The sequence below is a fragment of the Oryza brachyantha genome, chromosome 8 (genome assembly GCF_000231095.2).
Source record: "Oryza brachyantha chromosome 8, ObraRS2, whole genome shotgun sequence".
NCBI classification, from domain to species: domain Eukaryota; kingdom Viridiplantae; phylum Streptophyta; class Magnoliopsida; order Poales; family Poaceae; genus Oryza; species Oryza brachyantha.
Window position 1 is genome coordinate 17,472,399 of NC_023170.2, and position 21,092 is coordinate 17,493,490.

Consider the following 21,092-nt stretch of genomic DNA (forward strand, 5'->3'; position numbering starts at 1 on the left):
GGATATATATTCGTGTCGATCTTGCTGCTGCTGCCGCTATTAGCCCTTGTTTTATGTCACTCACGCACACAGATCATCATATATATATATATATATGATGCATGCAGTGCAGGCTCTGATAAGTCTGAAGCAATCAAATGGCAATTCAGGTCTATCTCTCTGATGATCCCATCGGTGTTGCTGTGTTGCGATGATCTGTACCCATCAGATCAGAAGTTCAGAATGCCAGGTTTTGAGCTGTTCGTACAAATCTCGAGCTGTTTTGTTTGCCAAGTGGTCGTGTAACGCACGCAGTTACGCTGTTGTTTTCCAGAGATTGGTAGCTAGGTTAGGCAACCATGAGATGATCGACTGAGAGTGATATCGATTCAGTCGAGTGAAGATCTAGCTAGCCATGAACGAAACGATCGATCGACGTATCGAGTGGTTAGGCAGAATTGCATTACTACTTTACTACTGGACCTGGTCCTGCAAAACAACACCACCATATCTCAACTTGTTCTCTGAAGCTTCCCTCATCAGATCAACTTGTTCTCTGAAAACTTCTATGAGACCATATATATTCTTCTTGGAAAGTTCTGAGGCCATATATTTGTAGCTAGTAGCTAGCGTCGTGGGTGTTCTGATCTTGTCAACAATGAACTCGAGCCACACAATCAAAAAATGTTTTAGGCTATGGGGTCTCTGTCTCCAAAAACCATGTGCTGCTCGCAGCTGATACGATGCATGCTGTTGGCGCCTGCACTGAACTTCAGATTATTCTTCCGTACACTCACTGAGCCGGAGCAGTACAGATGATCAGATGAAGAACAAGCTTGGATTTGGAGTGCAGCATCTGGGCCGAATGAGTCCAGCTCGTCTCTTCGGCTGAAGCCCAGAAGCCCGGCAAAACTGACACCGTTTTGAGTTTTCAGATTGCAGGCTACCAGGTTGCTGCACTAGGATTCGTCAGTCTTCAGTTGCAGACTCGATTTCTCTTTCCTTTTTTTTCAGATGTTGTCTCATGTTTTATTTACTCCCACTGTTCCAGCAAAAAAATAACAATTTCTGATAATGAACCTAAATTTCAAGTTATCCAGATTCATCCGTAGAAGTTGATTAGATTCTTTTTAAAACGAAGGTAGTACATGTTACAGTACTCTGGCTGATTTAGAAAGCATCCAACTGAGCCTTCCAAGAAATTTATTGATGAACGTTCCCCAGACACGCTGATACACGGATAGTCATATAGTATAACAGCTGCAATATGGCTGATCGGTTCACTTTCTGTAAGATTACACACGAGAAATCAACCACACCCCCACAAACAAACAAAAATGAAAGAGACTTCAGTGAAATCAGTGCTGGGGAGCAATTCCTCTCCAAACAAGTCAACCTTCTGTACTACGTGTTCTTCTACCTTCCATCATGTCATTGTCATCGTATGGTCATCTTTGCCACAATGTGCATTTGAGATTATTTCTTTCTTCACGTGCCTAGCAGGCCAAAGGATCGCCGTTCAGCTCGGGGAGCCAGTGTGAAATTCAGTCCAAACATCTCCTTGAGTGCCTGTGCCGGCTCAAGCAGCTCAATCATCTTTGCGACAAGGGATGCACTCTCCCTGATGTGTTCCATGTCGGTTTGTGTCCAGACGAGGCGCGATAGCTGCAATCTTCGTTGCTTGGAGCTCAAATCGATTCGCCATCTAGCGTAAACCCGCTCTTTCTCCCCATTGGTGAGCTTCTTGAGCATCTGCTTATGGAGCGTGTCCCTTTCGCGTCGAAGATTCTTCAAGCTGCCAATGAAATGAGAGCTAGAATTCAGGCCTCCTGGACAATGCAAAGCTAAGTTATTGATTTCGAACTCCTAACAAGTAACAAAGTACCTTGATGCGACAGCAGAATTAAGCTCGCCTTCTGCAGAATTGGCACTGAACGACCTCCTAATGAAGGACAGTCTCCTGTGCTCCACCTCCATGTAGATGTTATCTGCTGGATCTCCCTTGAAGAGGAGGAAGAAGTAAGTCCGGTGTACGATGGGGACATTGCATTCGTGCCACAACTGAATAATCTCTTGCTGCATTTTCTCGAAATCAATAGGCCACCGAGAAGGAGAATCAATGGTACTCAACGCTGAATCAATGCCAACATCTTTGACAGATCTCAAGGTTGTAGATCCATCTCTAACAGACTGCTGCTCAAATAAAATACACAAAGACATTAAAAGTCAGATCCAACTTATGCATAGGCAGCAACAGTTACAATCTTTGATCTGGTGCACTATCAACAGTATAGCACGGCGCAGATACCTAGTATTTAGTGAAGTACTACGGAAAATAGTATTTACCGACACATTAAGGAAAATACTGTGATCGAAAAATATAAAAGAGTACATGGTAAGTTGGTTCTTGACATAATTACCTGATCCTGATACTCATCAAGTTCGTCCTCATGACCATTATCTATCTTCTCCAACTTGGTGAGACAATTGATGTCACTGGTGAGAATTTCTTGTTCTGCATCACTGGAACACATATAGTTGGCTACTTCGTCGATGGTGCTCATGTCCTTCACTACTTCTTCAAAAGAAACTTCAGCAGAAAGGGCAGAGCAGTCTACTGAAGAAGGGTTATCATTTTCTGTATACAAGCTTCTCCTAACCTTATCAGGCCTTCTGGGTGTATACTTTAAGATTTCATTTGGGGGTGTCTGGCTGGTGTACTCGGAATCATCAAACCAACTATTTGGAATAATCATAAAGCTAGCCCTGCAGCTTTTACTTCTAGACAACGCCCTATCTTTGGAACTCAGTATACACCTCTTTACAGTCAAACATTCATGAGGGTAAGGTTTCTGAATGTCAGATGAAAGATTAGAATCACAAGTATATAGCTTGACATCATTGTCTGTGCTTCCATTAGATCCGCATTGATGCAATTCAGAAGAATCTTCCACTGTCTCTGTTACAACCTTATCTTGCTGCTCCTCTTTGCTAAGGTGCATCCTGATAGGATCTTCCATTTTCTTTGTTATACTCTCAATTTCTTGGTCTTCATCAGGTTGAGGGACTACCTCTTTGGAGATCCTTAATTCAGGTGTTTGGAACCTGGTGTCCTGGGAAAGCAAAAGGTTGAATTCGTGACTTGGGCTTCTTCTATGCTCATGTACATCTATGCATTGGACTTCCCGGCAATGCTCTTCAGAGACTTCTGATGCAGTTCCGGAAGCCACTTCCGTCATATGACATGACTCTATGCAATCCGAAGAACTATGTTGGCTGGGAGGGTGCCAAGGTGACATAAATTTTTCATCCTTTCTTTCTTCAGGAAGCTCGACAGTTTGAACAGGGAATACCGCATCATCATGATCCACACTGAAGACATAGGATCCATTAAACACAGCATGGTCTTGATCCTGGTAAGCAATTCCACAAGTATCTGAAACTGAAAGTGCTTCTTCAGATACATTTCGCGCAAAAGACTCTGAGGATCGACTATGCTCATCCTATTAGAGAAAAGACCAGTTCATTAAATTTTGCAGAGAGCAATAGTTCTAATACTAGGATGTGCATATGAAAGAAACCAAGTACCCATCGTTTTGCGATGCGGCCATCACCATGTTCATCACCATCACTTTTAAGTAAACAGTCAAGTTGGGACTTAACAGTATCTCTTTCTTCCATCAATTCCTTTAGTTGTTTCTCCAGCTGAACACACATCCACGAACAGATATAAAGTTGCAAGGTGCAGAAGATATAAACACTTGGAATCTTATATGAGATTGAGTAAAGTACCTTCTTAATTTGTGTGTCCTTCTCCCTCAAAGCTTCAGCATGAGTAGTGCAGGAGGCAGAACCTGGAAATTTCATCTCACTTTCTAATCTTGCAAGTTCTCTTTGTAGATGCTTCACTAGTGCTTTGTCAGACATCACCACATTGACCTGTGCATTTGTTACCACCTCCTTTGCACAAGTCGCAAACAACAGTGTGTTCCTGGATTGCTCAATATGACTGCGTGCAGGACTCATTGTGCAGATAATGGCAGTCCTTGCATTGCCTCCCAAAGAAGACTGTAATATACGAGTCAGCTTTGAATCTCTGTAGGGGATATGGCCATTTCTTCCCTTACTACAACAAAAAACATATAGTTTAGACTAAATTAGATGGCAATAGTATAACCAAAAGGTTGAGTTGCAATGCGCAAAAGGAATTAAAAAATAATTTGGTCTGGTGAATATGAATGCAAGAGGAAAAGATATGCAAAGGCTCCCTAATTACTTGGAAACATAAATTCTGGAGAGAAGGCAAACCACTATGATTTGCAGGAAAAATAGAGGCAAACACAAGAGCAAGATTCCTGCAGGAATTATCACTATTTATCCATTTGGTTTGTAGGAAAAGCATAGGAAAATTTTCTTCGACAATGCTTTCAAAGGAATTTCACGTGATTGCAAATTTAGAGCTCTTTTTTCTACTCCTATGCATAGGATCAAGGCAAAGCACTCATTGTTCTAATTATCTGGCCTCAGGTTGCATAGATTAAATCATTCAAACCTTGATTATGTTAACTTAATAATAAGCATTCCTGCATTTTTCCTACCAACCATCCAAACGATCATTACTATATTTCTCCTATGTTTTTCAATCCTTTATTTTGTACATAGTCCTATATTTTTCCTATCCCTATGATTTGAAAATCCTATGAGCCAAACATAAGTTTTTGCGAGAGGAAAATAAACCTGAGTTGTCGAACAACTTTTCCCAGTGTAAGCAGACTCCGGTTGATATGGCTTCCTTCTTTTAACCTCACTCCAGCTGAAGCAGTCTGAGATGCACGCTCACTTCCTGCAAGGTCAACGAAGTTCTGACCAGAAGAATAACATCACTGACCATGGAACACACAGTACAAAAGAGTCTTTGAATATAGGATGATATTCCATACCACACAAGCCACAAGGGTGCTTGAGTTGCCTCTTCCTAAATACTGTCTAGCAGAACTTTCAATTGTCTGAAATTAACAGAAAAAATGTCAAAAAAATCATTCCTTAAAAAAATTAGGTTAAAATAAACAGTATTAGACATGACACTAACCAATCTGAGTATTTGATGGGACCTTGAACTTGTTTCATTCAAAGCAGTTTCTCCGATCTGCCTTTGAGCTGTAGCAAACCAAATTAAGCAATTAAAGAAAATTGAAAGCCAATGCCTCTTTTATTTCCAGCAAATTCAATTCCACACCTTCACAAACAGCGAGAAGGTCCCTAAGATGCTCCTTGTCCCTCAAAGTTTCCTCAGTGAGTTTTTCTACAGTAGTCCCTTTCTGTTTTGAAGTCAAAATGGAAACAGAACAACTCAGGAACTGTATATAGGTTGTGGAGGAACTTGAACAGTTTATGTAGTAAGTTCAAGTAAAAGGAGAACAATGGTGTACCTCTGGATCATCAAGAAGTCTGAGGGGTGTGGTATCATGGCTCAGGAGGTCCCTCACAGCTTCATTGTATATCTCTATTGCCGAGAATCTCAAAATGAATTCTCTTTCAGGATGCTGTAGCAATGGCACACAATGAGACAAAATAATTTTCCACGGAGTTAAACTGAAACAATGCTCACAGTGCACACACCTTTTCGATGTAGTCATAGATGTCCAGAACACTATACTCAGTAATTCCGGTCATCGTGTAAGTCTTGCCACTGCTTGTTTGCCCATATGCAAAAATGCTTGCTGCCAAGAACCAATCCATGTGCAAATGTTAGTTAGCTCACATCACTTCACAAAACTCAAGCGGTGATGCAACAAATTTGCTTCATTTCTCCAGTGCTTACAGTTGATTCCACTGACAACTGACAGTGCAACCTCTTTCGCTCCTTCCTCATAGACCTGCCTTGTGGAGGAATCGGGGCCAAACACCCTGTCTGAAAAGTACAAGAAAGAAAAGCAAATTGAGCAACAAACAGGCTGCCAAAATGCAGTCACTACAATGGCAACAACATCAAGAAACTTGACTGAGCCAAACAACAACAACAACAATGTCAGATGTTCCATTGCAAAATTGAGGTGAGCTGCAACCAGTGACTCACCATAGGTGTAGGCGGTGGGGAACATGGCGCGCTCGGGGACGGTGCTGCGAAACATGACGGTGGTGGGGCTGATGCACTCCCAGTCGCAGCTGTCGCCGGCCTCCCTGCCGTTGAGCGGCCGCAGCCGCACCGACACCATTATCCTCTCCTCCTTGGCCTCCGCCTTGTCCCATGCCGCCGCCGCCTCCTCCTCCGCCGCCCCCATCTCTCCCTCCTCCCCCTGTCTCGCCCCCAAGAAAGAGTATGAAAACCCCCCACCACCCCCTCTCCTTATACCAATCACCAGCAGCTACGAATTCAACGGCATTGCAAGAAATCGAACGAGACGAGCATACCCCTTTCGAACTCACGTGTCGGGCTCGGGAAAAGACGCAAGATTTCGGGGAGAGGGGAGAAGCCGGTGGTGGTTGGTGCCGAAAGCGGCTCGTCACCGGAAGCCGGACGTGGACGGCGATCCGGCGAGACCACCACCACCACCCAGCCCCAGGCGCATTACAGTACACAACAAGAAGCCACGCTAGCTCTTCTTGCTCGGCGTGCTCACATGCATGTACTTCTAAGCTAGTGGCAGTAGTAACTCTCGCGACAGAAAAAGGAAAATGGCCGGCCCGGTCGTCGCCGCCGACTCCGGCGTTGGAGCTATTCCGCTGCTGCCGCGACGACGGACCGTGGTCTGGTCCCCGCCATGCCTGCCCGTGGCCTCTTCCTTAAATTTTATTTATGCGCCTCACATGGGGGCGGAAGACGAGGAGGAGGGAGATGGCAACCCACCTAACCTAAAGACTTGTTTTTTTCTCCCTCCCTCCCCCGCGTCGAAACGAGACCGGGAGGCACCCGCAGATCGAAGGTGGCAGACGAGCACCACTGAGACCGACCGAGCAAGAAGGGGGCGTTTTTACCTGCGCCTGCGCGAGAGAGGAAGACGACCAATGAATGCGAGAGCGCCGGCGAGTCTCCGGCGAAGAAAGAAAGCGTCGAGCTTGTCTCGTCTCCTCGACTCCCCCCTCGTCGCGTAGAAGAAGAAGAAGAAAAGGAAGAGAGGGGAATTGGTTTGGTGAAAAATAATAATAACAATAACAATAATTAATAACTATTATTATTATTAGGTATAAAGTAAATAACAAAAAATGGAGGAAAAATAAAGGGAGCCAAAAAGGTGTAAAAGGAACAGGTGTTGCTGTGCACACCGACTTTTCTACCCGTTACAGATAGGACGCCCCATCGACCGGCCAATCGCGGTCAAGCCCGCGCGTGGGCCCAGTAGAAAGTTCGTCGGGGTCCCACCTGTCTGTCACGTGCTGTGTTCTTCTCTTCTCTTTTCTCTTTTTACCTTTTCTTTCTTTCACTACTCTCTGTCAAAAAAACCAATTCTCCGGTTTCCGTGTCTAACGTTTGACCATCTGTTTTATTTAAAAGATTTTCAGAAAATTAGAAAAAAAATTAGTCACATATAAAGTACTATACATGATTTATCATCTAATAAAAATAAAAATATCTATCACAAAATTTTTTTAATAAGACGAAGAGTCAAAAATTATAAATAAAAAGTGAAAAATTGGTTTATTTTGGGACGGAGGGAGTACATAAATATATATATAGGGATAAATTATTTCTTGAATCTTTCTAATATTTATTTTTAATAACAAGGTATCACAAAAGCTTATTTATAATATCTACACCGTTGATAACGAGCTTGCCGTTGCCACACCATAGAGCGTGTTTGGTAAGTAAGTTTTGGCGGGTTTGTTTTGTAAATAAATATTAGAAAGGTTCCGAAAGATCATCAACAGGAGAATTATTTTTCTATTTTTACCCTTCTTTCTTCAATACTTTTTTCCATTGCTTCTTCTGTCTGCAAATGAATTCTTCGTCATCATGCGTAACAAGTACATATTATTAGGTCTTGTTTAGTTGCTAAAAAATTTCTCCAAAAACATCGCATCGAATCTTTGAACACCTAAATAAAGCATTAAATATACATGAATATTAAAACTAATTACACAGTTACCGGAGAAATCGTGAGACGAATCTTTTGAGCCTAATTAGAACATGATTAGCCATAAGTGCTACAGTAACCAACATGTGCTAATGACGGATTAATTAGACTCAAAAAATTCGTCTCGCGGTTTCTAAGTGGAATCTGAAATTTGTTTTTTCATCCGTGTCCGAAAACCCTTCCAACATCCGATCAAACTTTCGATGTGACCCCTTTAGTAAAAATTTTTGCCAACTAAACAACCCCTCCGTCTGTCGTGATCATGGATTGACTTTCATGAAAGCCTAGTACCACAGAGGTGATGCTAATGGTAATAATCATATTCAATGAGGCCGCTGTCAGTGTTCCAATCAAATCAACTCTTGCAGGGACATGATTTTTTACATCCAAGATCATGTCATTGTCATTGGGCAGCCATCCTGTCAACACCAAAATTGATCTGCTTAATTCCAGGACAGGGATGCATAACACAGCATTGCTACTGCAAATGTTACCCGTCAGCTTTGCAAGAAAGCTTCACCGATCTTCATCGTCACCGCCGCCGACAGACAGCCTCTGCATCTGAAAAACACACTGCTGCACCGGTCACCGTGGACAGACGGCGCAAGATGCTTGAACAGTTTTTTTTTTTTTGGAAGATTGCGAATATAATTTTATATTTTGTATGATTATAGGTTGGTCTGATCATAGATTGTTTTTTTGTCTGCATTGTTTACAAGAGAGGATGGGGGCATGATTGAGAAGCTTCCTGGCGTGGAACATGGATTATGTTATTCTTCTCCATGTTGTTTAACATTTCAGGGTGTACTAGTATAATGGATTTATGTTGATCAGTGTCACTTTCCCGTTCGTTAAAATAAAACATTCTGATCGCTGTCAAACAATCTAAAAACATTCTGATCCCAGCTCCACATTTCAGAAAACAAAACAGCAGACGGAACAGTCACCTTGTATTGTTTTGTTCAGCCATTTTGCCTGTCCTGAATCGTACAGTCTCATCTTTGTTTAAATTTCAGATATTTTTTAGTGAATTGGTTGCCGCATGATAACTTGGTAAAATGTCTACTCTTTCGCCAAATTTCTTCAGAAGAGATCATGACGGTTCTATATCCTATAAAAATAAAGGAAAAGATAATGACAGTTCATGATGCGCCAGACAAGCACTGTAGACTGTACTACTCCATTTTGCTTAGGCCTTAAACAACAACATTAGCGAACCTCAAAAGCTTTAAGCTTCAGATCTGCGTAAAGCACAAAAGCAACGCGTGATAACCCCTTCACCATTCAAAGCAACAGTACTGTTGATGGCAAAATTTTATTTTATTCAGGTCGTTGATACCATCCAAGAAAAACTAATGCCATTAGATCTGAAAGATAACTTGATAAGATGCCGTTTCATATTTGTTCGGAATGGTAAGAAAGATCAGTCGAGTAGAAACATGTGGATGAGGTCATGACGAGTCCTGCTGTCTCTGCTGGTGTCAGAAAATCTTGCATATTTTCGACAATTTCCTGACTAGCAGATTTGATCTTGATCATGATCATGTCACAAGCTCTCCAGAGATCTGTTACAGCAACATAGGTTACGCTGTTGGCGTCTTGATTACAATGATTTAGGTTGTTTCAGTGGAGATTAAGTCCAAATTAAGTCATGATCATAATAACAGTACGCATTTGGACCATTTGGTAGTCTGACCGTGCTGCAGGCCATGCATATCTGCATGCAGAAAAAAAAGGCCCTACCGTTTGGTCAGAGCAATTGGTATACAGTCACCAGCAGATCAGGTTAATGAGTAGCAATTGGGCAATTAGCACTGTTTATCATTGCTACAGGGTACTTGCAAGTTCCAAACACTGGCCCTCTTGCTATATTCCTGGGTAATTATGACTCTCTAATGGTACTTGATCTCCAACCACATGACACAACAATGCCTGAAATGTGCAGCAGCTAATGCACTTCTCACTCACTGATGATTGCTTCCTGGCTCATTGCCTGTACATTCAGCATCCCCTGCAACCAAACGGCAGCTGCACAGATTCATCCATAAATCCTCTCATGTTGTCTGAAATTAACTTCAAGCCGAGACCAGCAACTAACTCGCTCTAGCAAGGACAATGATGGATCACATCCGGTGCTCACGCCATGTGCAGCTACACTTCACATGCATGCACCCTTCCCTAATTATCCGTTGATGATACTACATAGAGTAGTTAGGAGTACTAATCCACACTAAGTCCATGACAAACCTAAAGAAAATGGAACATGGTGTGACAGTGTGTGTATAATCATTAGAGAGCTAAGAGCAAGACTCTGAAGACAAAGAAAAGTTCAGAGAAATCTCTCTCTCTCTATCTCTGATCAAGAAGGAAGGAAGGAAGGAATGGATGCTATGCTTGTGGACAGTGGACGTGGCTCCATCCATCCACAAGCTCTCTGTCGGCGAGGCTGTCTGTTTTTAGCTGGTTCTTGAATGAATTGGAGCAGATATGGTCATCGCAGTGACAGGAGAACTGCCCGGCACGTTGGGGAAGCCAAGAGGAGATGACACCTTTCCTTTCATGATTTGTTGGCTCTGTCTCCTTGACCACTGCTCATTATTTTCCTTGTTGTTTTCTCGTTAATTTGCAGCTAATTGCGTATTGAACACTCACCTGCACGACGTAGAGATATGTTCCTGAACTTTAAGCTGAATCTCTGAAGTCCGAATTTACTTGTTTTGTCAGATGCAGATCGAGAGCTGTGTAAATTAAGTTCATTCTTTTATTTAACTCTGAGCAAGGGGTAGGTCAGAGCTTTACTGGTGCCACAAACTTCTAGCAAAAGTTCTCCATGGGTAAATCAAATCTCAGTATATGTGCTTCCTTTATTTAAAAATATTTGACATTCCCAACGTCAATATATTTGACTAGAGGAGTAATTCAGTTAGTTTTTTTGGTTCATTATTGACCAATTGCCTCATTTCGCAGCACCTTTCTCTGATTTATTTCCTCTTTCCAAGAACTCCAGTACGGAGTATTACTCTACTGCAGGTTGCGTAGGGCGGAATAAAATTGTTTGAATGCTGTTGCTTTCTGACAGCTAGACTTGGAATCAGACAGGGTCTAATGAAATTTTGCACGCCTAGAGGCTCACAGTTTATTCCCTCTGTTCCAAGATGCAGTCATTCTAGAATGCTTGCAAAATCAAGATTTTGATACATTGACCATTAATATACGTAACATTATATGGTTTGATTACATAAAAAACAACACTAGCTGATTTTCCTTCCGCGGTACTTTCATAAAGCATATATAATTTTTACTCGGTCAGAAATTCAGAATCCTGTATCGGAGACTTACAAAAAAGAATTCTCCTAGCCTGGAGACTTGGAAAAGGTCTAAAACAACCTACTACACTTTCATACTGTAAGTAACTTCACTATTAATTATTATTTTCCCCGCATAAACCAATGAGACTGACAAAGATAGCGACGGGGCTTAATTCTGTCTGGTACTAACAACATCTAACATAATTTGACAACCCCAGTTATCCATGGACCATTGCATCTATTGCTACCTGCCAGATGACACTGCATGCTGCTCCTACAGTGCAGGCCACACAGACCTCTCATCCCCTTGAATTTCTGACACAATTTTCAATCAACCAGAAGGTGACTCAACATGCTCCTAATTTCCGATCTGCTTGAACTTCAGCTTCAAGCCCTTAATTGTGACCACCAAACCCTGCACACATGGATGTACTCCCTCCGTCTCAAAAACAAGTTTATTTTTCAGTTCTGAGATACAATGTTTGACTAATCGTCTTATTTTAATTTTTCATGATTAATATTTTTACTATTATTAGGTGATAAAACATAAATAGTACTTTATGTGTGACTAATTTTTAAATTTTTTTTAAATAAGACGGATGGTCAAACGCTAAACATAGAAATAAAAAATAAACTCTTTTTAGAATAGACGTGATAAAATATAAATAGTATTTTATGTGTGACTCGCAGCGATAGAGATGGCCGGCCGTACGTTGCAATTAAGCAGTCAGTGTCGATGGCATTATGGCATTGTACTAGGATTAATTTCTTTTCGTGTTTTGTCAAACGCAGTGTTTAATGCTCCGGATTAGTGACCGACAGCGGCTGTGGTCGAGCGTGGAGCAAAGGCGTGGTTTGTCCTCTTGTCGCAGGAGCTGCGTGCGTGCACGTACATGCGTGCAGCTGAGAGCTTTATCAATGGCCGGGAGCGCACGGAACGGAGGAGCGTGTCGGCGAGCGGTGTTAACTCCGGCGGCCGTGCGGTGGGTGGCGCGCGAGTCGGTCGCCGGCGCCGTGGAAGATCGCCGTGCCGTGCCCACCGCTGCCGTCGCAGACGGGCCTGATGGGCTTGCCTTTTCTTCGAGATGGGGGCCTCACGAGGTGAAGAGGAGATCACTGATCAGGCCCATTGAATGTTCATGCGTGGGCCGATTTTAAGTAGCTAGCTGGGAGCCCATTTACCCGACACGCCGAAGAATCGTTTGGCTATGAATGAATTTGTAACTCGAAATGATCGGCTGATCACTAATGAAAAGGTAGTAGTATTAATTAGTTATGGCTTTCATAGACGTAGATTACGCAGGTCATATTTAGGGTCGTAAGAAAACAAACGGCATATTTATAAATAGAAAATAAATTATGAATAAAATTTTATTATCGTGTTCATAGTAATCTAAAAGACAAAAATAAAAAATAAATATCGGTGAAAAAAAATCTCAATATCATATCCAAATTTAAGGTTGAGAAAACATATACATTGATACATGGATATGGATAAATCGAGGCAGGTTAAAAATCTTGTAATACGGAACGGGTTAAGTATATGGATTGCATAGATGTAGATTACATAATTACAGTATTGGAGTATTACTGATGCATGGCACAGTACTGGCAATGTAATAACAGAAGCCCGGTGTTATGTGCAGTGAAGGACTAGATAGCTAGCAACAGAAGGCCGGGGTACATGAAACATAAATGAGTAACACCATCGATCGGATCGATCATATTCATATCCTGTGCAAGTTAAAGCTGAGACTGTGGCTGCGTCAGTCAGGAAATTAGCATATACTCCTGCCTCTGCCTCTCTGCCCCTGTGCCTGGATATTCAGAACTGGCCTGCCTACAAGGTGGTGTTTAGATTGCAAAAATTTTTTGCAAAAATATTACATCAAGTTTTTGGATACATATTTGAAGTATTAAACGTAGTCTAATTACAAAAGAAATTTTAGATTCTGGTTGGAAACCGCGAGACGAATTTTTTGAGCTTAATTAATCCGTCATTAGCACATGTTGGTTACTGTAGCACTTATGACTAATCACTTTCTAATTAGGCTTAAAAGATTCGTCTCAAGATTTCTTCCGTAGCTGTGCAATTAGTTTTTTATTTATCTATGTTTAATGTTTTATTTAGGTGTCTAAAGATTTGACGTGATGTTTTCGAAAAAAAAGTTTAGTAACTGAACAAGGCCTAATTTACGCAGGGCAGAGATAGAGAGAGAGGCGACACATCTCAACGGTTCTATTATTTATATATTTTCCCAACCATGAAAAACCCTTGATAGTACGTTTTATAAGGATAGGAGCCGACACATCTCGACGGTTGTAGTTGCAATATTATCATCTCTCATTTTTTTAATCACGAAGAGTCCTTAGGACATTCACGATGTAATGATTAGGGTGGTGTCTATAAAATTAAATTAGTTGTTACATAGGATAAAAGATGATATGAGAAGTGGGTTAATAAAAAAAAGAAAACCATATTTTACATAAGACATGTTTTCTATCTAACACCCAGTGCATGATGAGAGATGAGCACCATTAAATTTATATGTGAATTAGTCGTGTTTGTATTGTAAGAGTTATGTAGTTTAGTTTTTTTATGACATAGAAGATATAAAAATCATGATTAGTATCATGCATTGGGATGGTTCTTACGTAGTACATGTTTAGCCACACAAAAAAAAAAACTACCTGCACATCTCGAGGATTGTAGTTGCAGTATTGGTAGTAGCATGCAAAGAAGCTGAGGCCTCGTTTAGTTCCCAAATAAATTTTTCAAAAACATCACATTAAATTTTTAATACCTAAATAAAGCATTAAATATAGATGAACCAAAAAACTAATTGCACAGTTACGGAAGAAATGTTGAGACAAATCTTTTGAGCCTAATTAGTCAATGATTAGCCATAAGTGCGACAGTAACCAATATGCGCTAATGGCGGATTAATTAAGCTCAAAAGATTTGTCTCGCGGTTTCCAGGCTAGCCGTGAAATTCGTTTTTTCATTCGTGTCCGAAAACTCCTTCCTACATTCGGTCAAATATATGACGTGACATTTCTCCTAAAATTTTTCTAAATCTAAACACCACCTAAGATAATCAAAGTGCTCGCAGGGGTTTACATGCGATGTGTTCTTAGAGGGAAGTATGCGTACGTTATGAACGTCTGCGTTGTACTATGTTCTTATAAAAAAATTAATATTGGAGTTGCTAATTCATAAAACCGAACAACTGTCAAAAACCGATCCTGGTTGTTCACATCCGGTACGTTTTCATATATATCAACCGTACTGAGTACTACCGGTAGATTTTGACTAAATTGTATAGAAAAGTTCGGTTTGATTTTTATACTTGACCGATTAATCAAGCGGTTTGTTATATACTCTCTCTATGTTATATATTATAGATTTTTTGTTTTGCTTAGATTCATTCATATATTAATATATATGTTTTATGTGTCCATATTCGTTAGCACACGTATAAACATAAACAAAATTAAATTAAAAGTCTTATGATATGAAACAGACATTAACATATATGCACCATGAAAACTAAGTTGTTTTTTTATTGGTTTTTGTAAACCGTAAGGGTCACAGAAATGCAGGATAGATCGGATCAACCACGCATGGAAAGCATGTGGTTAGATATATTTCATGCATACGGGTAAAAAAAAAAGTGAATACATGATAGACAGGATGTCAGGATAATCGATCGACCGGTAAAACATGCCGTTGGCTGGATATATATATTTTGGCATGTGCTTATATATATAGCCATGCCTTTTGCATATATACATATCATGTTCTTGCTTATATGATTTGTTGTCCGGCAAATTAATTATATATATAAGCGAACGCGAGCTTAATTACATAGGGATACACATAATTAATGTCGTCGTTGAAATGGTCAAAGCAACTGTAGGTACAATACTACGGTACAATTGTAACTAATGCATGGGAGAGTGCATTGCAGAGAAGAACGTGGTGTGTACGAGCAGGAATTCAAGTGTCAAGCCATGTACACTCAAGTGCAGCTTGATACTGATGATGTACGTACTGCGAGATTTAGCAGATACAAGTACACAATTATGTACGCCGACCAAAACCATGCATGCACAGGAGAATTATAGCATATCCTATCTAGACCAGCTAGGACTCATCTATCTTTTGATGACATAAGAGCGAGCATAATAAATAACATAAGCTAGCCGACTCTATAAAATTACGCATCGCATTTATATTTATACGAAGAAGAGATAAGAAAAACTTATTGTATATATATTTGTAACTAACTATAGAATAAACTCCAAGTTACTAATTATAATCAATCAATGTAGAATTATAATATTATCTTCTGATGACATGGTGTGGATAGATTTTGAAGCTAGAAGCTAGCTCTTATAATGACCTTGCTTTAAAAGGAGCTATAGCAGTAATTATAATCAATGTAGAATTAGCTAGAGCCCAAAAGGAGAATTGATGCTGGCTCTACCTTGTCTTTAAAAACCCTAGTCTGGCTTGGAGGCTTAGCACATGCACAGCGTACTGATACTCCCTCGCGTAGGCCGGCTGGCCAGTACTGCAGAGACGAGATTAGCATGCACTAGTAGTACTGCGAGTAATCAATGATGCGATATTTTCTCTAGTCTTATTTCGAATAAGAGCAAGTATAATAGCATGCTATAAGCTGTTTATATGTTTATGTGGAGGAGAGAGTGGATAAGAGAGAGTGTAAGCAGACTGTTAGCTTGTAGCCAGCTTGGGCACAGAAACCAAGAAACTCTGTGAGAGTGACATGTGGGTCCTGTATTAATGATAAAGAGCTAACTAGTATATGTGTAAGCTAAAAGAAAACTATAAAAAGTCTTATAGCCAGCTTGTTGGCTATATTATTAGCCTTGCTCTAAGAGTGTGCCTAAATTTTTAAAACATTCGTTTTCAATAATTTTAAAATGTTTATTTTAAAAATACTAGGACAGAGATGAGTCATAAAAAGTTCTTTTGCTTTTTATAAATTTTAATAAAAGTCAAAGATAGATTTAGAAGGCCGTATCGTTGTAAAATACAATTAAAACTATCAACAGGGGAGTAATTAAATAAACTCTGAAGTACTAGCTAATGCGGTGTACATTAAGTAAGAAAAGCTTAGAAATGTAATTGAAGTGAAGTGAACGGACGTTGCATATTTATTTGATGTTTAAGTAGCCATGTGGAGTGTGTTATTATTACTGAATTCTGTGGACACAGCTGCTCCAGCTGGTAGCTGCTATAAGCCCTCTCCTTTGAGCAACCAGAGATGCAGATGCTAGCTGAGATGCATATGCAGCTGAGCAGATCAGAGATGTACTCAGTAATAAGTAGCTAGTATATATGCATGAAAAACTGAATCGATCTGGATCTATGGATCATGGATGGCATATATATACTGCAGCAATTGCAATTGGGTCCAGCATCGTGCAGGAGAGTGATGAGCGAGCGAGATGAAAGCCGGCCAGTAGAACACGATGCAGTGGCTCTGTCTGATTAACTGAATGCAAATGCAAATTCTGAAATGTTGCTAGGGATGCATGTACTATCCGGCCGGGTGGCACATGTGAGTTCCGGATCGATGGGCAGCTCTCTGAAATCTGGACGGACGCAAGTATTGATGCAAACAATAACATTGCAAAACCAATAGACGACGTACGTTACGATTGGGACCAGTTTCGCAGCATGCTTGCTCTCTCCCCACCCTATATATGGCCGGCCGCTAGCTATGGAAGAACCCTACTGTACGTACGTTGTCTGCAAACAAGCTAGCTACTGCTACAGCTATGTCTGACCATGCATCTCTCCAATCTGCAAATTGCATGTTGCATTGCAGCTGCTACCTGCATCGATTATATATACTGTACGTAGTTGTGTCCACCTAGTACTATGCATTGTATTGCCCCCCAATATTAGGCCTTGTTTAGTTCTAAAATTTTTTTCCAAAAACATCACATCGAATTTTTAGACACCTAAATAAAGCATTAACCATAGATGAACTAAAAAATTAATTGTACAATTATGAAAGGAATATTCAGACGAATCTTTTGAACCTAATTAGCCCATAATTAGCCATAAGTGCTACAGTAACCAACTTGTGCTAATGATGGATTAATTAGGCTTAAAAGATTCGTCTCGCGGTTTCCAGCATAGCCAGGCTAGCCCTGAAATTTGTTTTTCCATTCGTGTCCGAAAATCCGTTTCGACATTCGGTCAAACATTTAACGTGACACTTCTCCTAAAAATTTTCTCAATCTAAACACCACCTTATCTAACCAAAGCTGCAGCCAAGAGCTACTCATGCATGCATCAGGGATCGATTCAGAAGAACAACGGCGCGGCAGAGGCAAAGGAGCTACTACAGTTAGCCAAGAACCAAGCAATGCAAGATGCATATGCACTGTAGCGGCGGCGGTAGTAAGAAATATAGGGTCTATTTGGGGAAATTTTTCCTAGCTATAGCTTTTTTTAAAAGCTGCTTCTGCCAGAAGCTGCTTCAAATAATCCACAGCTTCTGAGAATTTAAAAAATAAACTAAGAATTCAGAAGTTTGGAGAAGCTGAATTTATGAGCTTTTCCAGATTCTCAGAAGCTAGCTACCAAGCAGCTGCTTCTCAGAATCTAAATCTTCCTAAACAGGCCACTAGTATTGCTCGATGCTTCGCTGCACTACTGCAAAAAGCTCTCTTTCTTTCCTTCCTTCTGCTCTTCTGCACGCTATGTATCATCTATCTATCTAGCCTATCGTCCGGCCCCAATGCCCCATGCACATGCATGTCTACTGCACAGATAGACCGGTCCTAAACGAGTGAACAGTCGATCGATCCATAAATTAATTACTACAGATTTTTGCAATCTTCATTTATACTATATATATATATATATATACACACTATATCGTATGTAGTATTTACGTCATGTATAATTTGTTTTTACCAAGTTATGTCCCTTTACTACTGTAGTGTATGGCCAGTACAAGTAGATAGAGACAGGAGTAAAGAAGATCGACAGCAGTACCACTGCACCCGTCACATCCATGCTTCCTTACTTCCACCCTTTACAAAGGGCTGCAAAAAAAACTCAAGGGGAAAGGGAATGTGTGTTCTCACTTTCAGTTCTTTTTTTTCTTTGCAATGGAAAAAGTATATTCCACGACACACCCTTTACTTTGCATATATACTGCTACTGCTCCCTTGCCAATTAATTGTCATTTCCAGATTTGCCATTATGCAGCTCTTTGCACCCTACTAGCTTGGCTTGCTCCTATGGGCCTCCCCTGTCCCCACACCTTAAACTTTTGAATATTTTCTGGGTACTTTATTCATAGTGGTTAAGGGGGAATAGATCATGGGTGCCACGTAAATAAGAGGCCATCTTTTGGCCTTTTTTGAGAAAAAAAAGTAAAATAACATATTTGTGAATAAAAAATAAATGTGTTCCTATCTAGCAATGTAAAAGCAAATGTTGATAAATAAACCACGATAAAAAAACTCCAAAATTAACTTTAAGAAAAAACTATAAGTATAAGCGAAAAGATAAGGGTGTAAAAGTTCACGAGTGAGTTGCACATCTCATGAGAATTTACATGATTGCTTAAGTCGTGACAGATAAGCCATAGAAAAGGGGTAATTGTTTGATTTTTCCAGCAAAAAGGCCAAATGATATATTTATAAACGAAAAATAACATGTGAATAAAAATTTTATATATGTGTTCATGGTGAAAAAAAATAAATGCTAGAAAATAAACTACGATGAAACACCAAATTTAAGATTAAAAATTTAGATTTTGAAGTAGAAGTGAAAAGAGGATGCTAAAATAAACGACACAACTAGAAAATAGTTTAGGGTATGTAATTGACGGTTTAAAGCAACAACCAGATGAAGAAAACAACAGGCGAACATATAGATTAAATGAAAATTTCAATTTTGGGCTACAGTTGTTAAGCTAACGAGCTAGGGGAGCAGCAAATGTAATTAGTGACCGCTGAAACCAAACAAACTAATTTAAACGTGGAAGTATATTTATGATGATTGGAGAAAAACCCATATTGGAGAGGAGTTTACCTATACATTTGATAACGGTGTCAACCATATTCCACAAAAATTCATAGAAACAAATGACCTCGCTGGGTAAGGGGAAAAGGAACAATTAATTGTGAATGATGAAATTCTTTGTTCATTTTCAGGTTCTTTTCCAGCCCAATTTTAGTATTTATGGTTTCTCTCCTTGCAAATGTATTTCTTTCACATTGTGTACTGCAGTAATTGACAACATCAACTGACCGTGTTGCCCAAAAAAAGATTGAAGGAGATGCTCTCTGTACAAGCATGCAGAATGTGTCACCGACCGGTTTAGCAGGAAGATGATGGTGATATTATATATAGGATAGGCACACTCATTAATCAATAAATCTGTCACCGTCCAAGGTTTGATAAACTAGAACACAAGAGATATCATCTTTAAAAAAATTGCAGATATGATATAAAATGCAATAGTAGCATTGACTTGTGTATGCGCATGCACCGAATAGGAAGCGTACGCATCGCACCTCACTCAGAAAGGTCCAAAGAAAGTCAGGTACAAATTATTCCTTCTCCCATGCCTTTTCATTGAAAGGAACACATGCCAAAGAGATGAGCCTGAAGCCATCCATGTCTATCCCCTCTTGCAGTTGCGTGATAATTAAACACATAAACATGCATGCGTCCATGGAGTTTTAACAGTTAATCCTACTAGAAGTTACTGATTGATATATAGATTGGCATGCATCGATCCTGGGTTTATTCTGATAAGGTATTTTAAGAGATATTTCAGATGTCACTTGGTTACTTTCCATGTTTGTTTTAAAGTTGTCGACACAACTGTAGCCAAAGGTCTTATAGTACTGTACCCCATGATATGCTAGATCTTCCTTAGGTCATGTGTCTTGTCCTGGAAATCTTGCTGCCATTCATACAGGGATTATCCCAATATTTAAAGTGTAGGAGCCGTGAGGACAATCGACAAAGCACAGCATTACTGCACCATCTAGAACTATATATCATTTGAGTTGATAGTCCATACCACATATAATTAATTCTCAAAACTTGATGGCCTGTAATTTGTATGATTGGCAATAATTTGACTTGAAACTTAATGGTGCAATCAATTTATGCTGGGATTTACTACAGCATTCCCCTGAACTTAATGTTGTAAATACGTAATAATTAAACACTATAGCATGGTTTCGAAAGAGAAGCAATGAGCACCAAACTATAGTGGAAAAATTAACTGTATCGGTCAAGTATTTTGGAATATAAAAATAAAATTGAACTAAAAGCTCATCAAAATGCAAGTTCAAATTTCAAAAGAGTTTAAGTTAGAATTATTAATGGCCCCCGTGGAGAAGGGAAGTATCATCACCAAATATGTACCAATTAGCAGTATTAATATGAAATTAATACCCGCAGGGATCTTCGTGAGTCTGTAAATTCCAGAAAGACTAAATAAAAAATACTAACGGCGGATAAGACAATTGATAAAACACAAATGCCAGCTTCCAAATTGCAGTACATGCATCAATTAGCATACCAAATAAAGCTCTGCGCCTACTACAAAAATAGAAGAAATTGTACAAACACTAGCACTAGAACTTTGGAAACCCAGCTGATCCATCACAAAGAAAGTCCATAGATGCATGGAGATCAGGCAGTACACAAAGTAATGTG

At 39.9% G+C, this 21,092-nt stretch overlaps 1 protein-coding gene across 2 annotated transcripts; it reads right to left on the reverse strand.

Annotated features, from left to right (window-relative positions):
- Window positions 1–1,071: 1,071 nt before the first annotated feature.
- LOC102711370 (kinesin-like protein KIN-7H) lies at window positions 1,072–7,066 on the reverse strand. 2 transcript variants are annotated; one of them, XM_015840562.2, is made up of 14 exons: window positions 6,955–7,066; window positions 6,056–6,275; window positions 5,801–5,890; window positions 5,599–5,699; window positions 5,409–5,522; window positions 5,216–5,297; window positions 5,069–5,136; window positions 4,920–4,985; window positions 4,717–4,841; window positions 3,772–4,105; window positions 3,568–3,684; window positions 2,400–3,482; window positions 1,865–2,172; window positions 1,072–1,774 (listed from the first exon to the last, which is right to left on the reverse strand). In XM_015840562.2, the coding sequence occupies exons 2-14, from the start codon at window positions 6,258–6,260 to the stop codon at window positions 1,468–1,470; spliced, it is 3,000 nt and encodes a 999-aa protein (XP_015696048.1). In that variant the 5' UTR covers window positions 6,261–6,275; window positions 6,955–7,066; the 3' UTR covers window positions 1,072–1,467. The 2 variants fall into 2 exon arrangements, with proteins under 2 accessions (XP_015696048.1, XP_006659658.1); XM_006659595.3 differs by lacking the exon at window positions 6,955–7,066 and having other exon boundaries at window positions 1,865–2,169.
- Window positions 7,067–21,092: the final 14,026 nt, after the last annotated feature.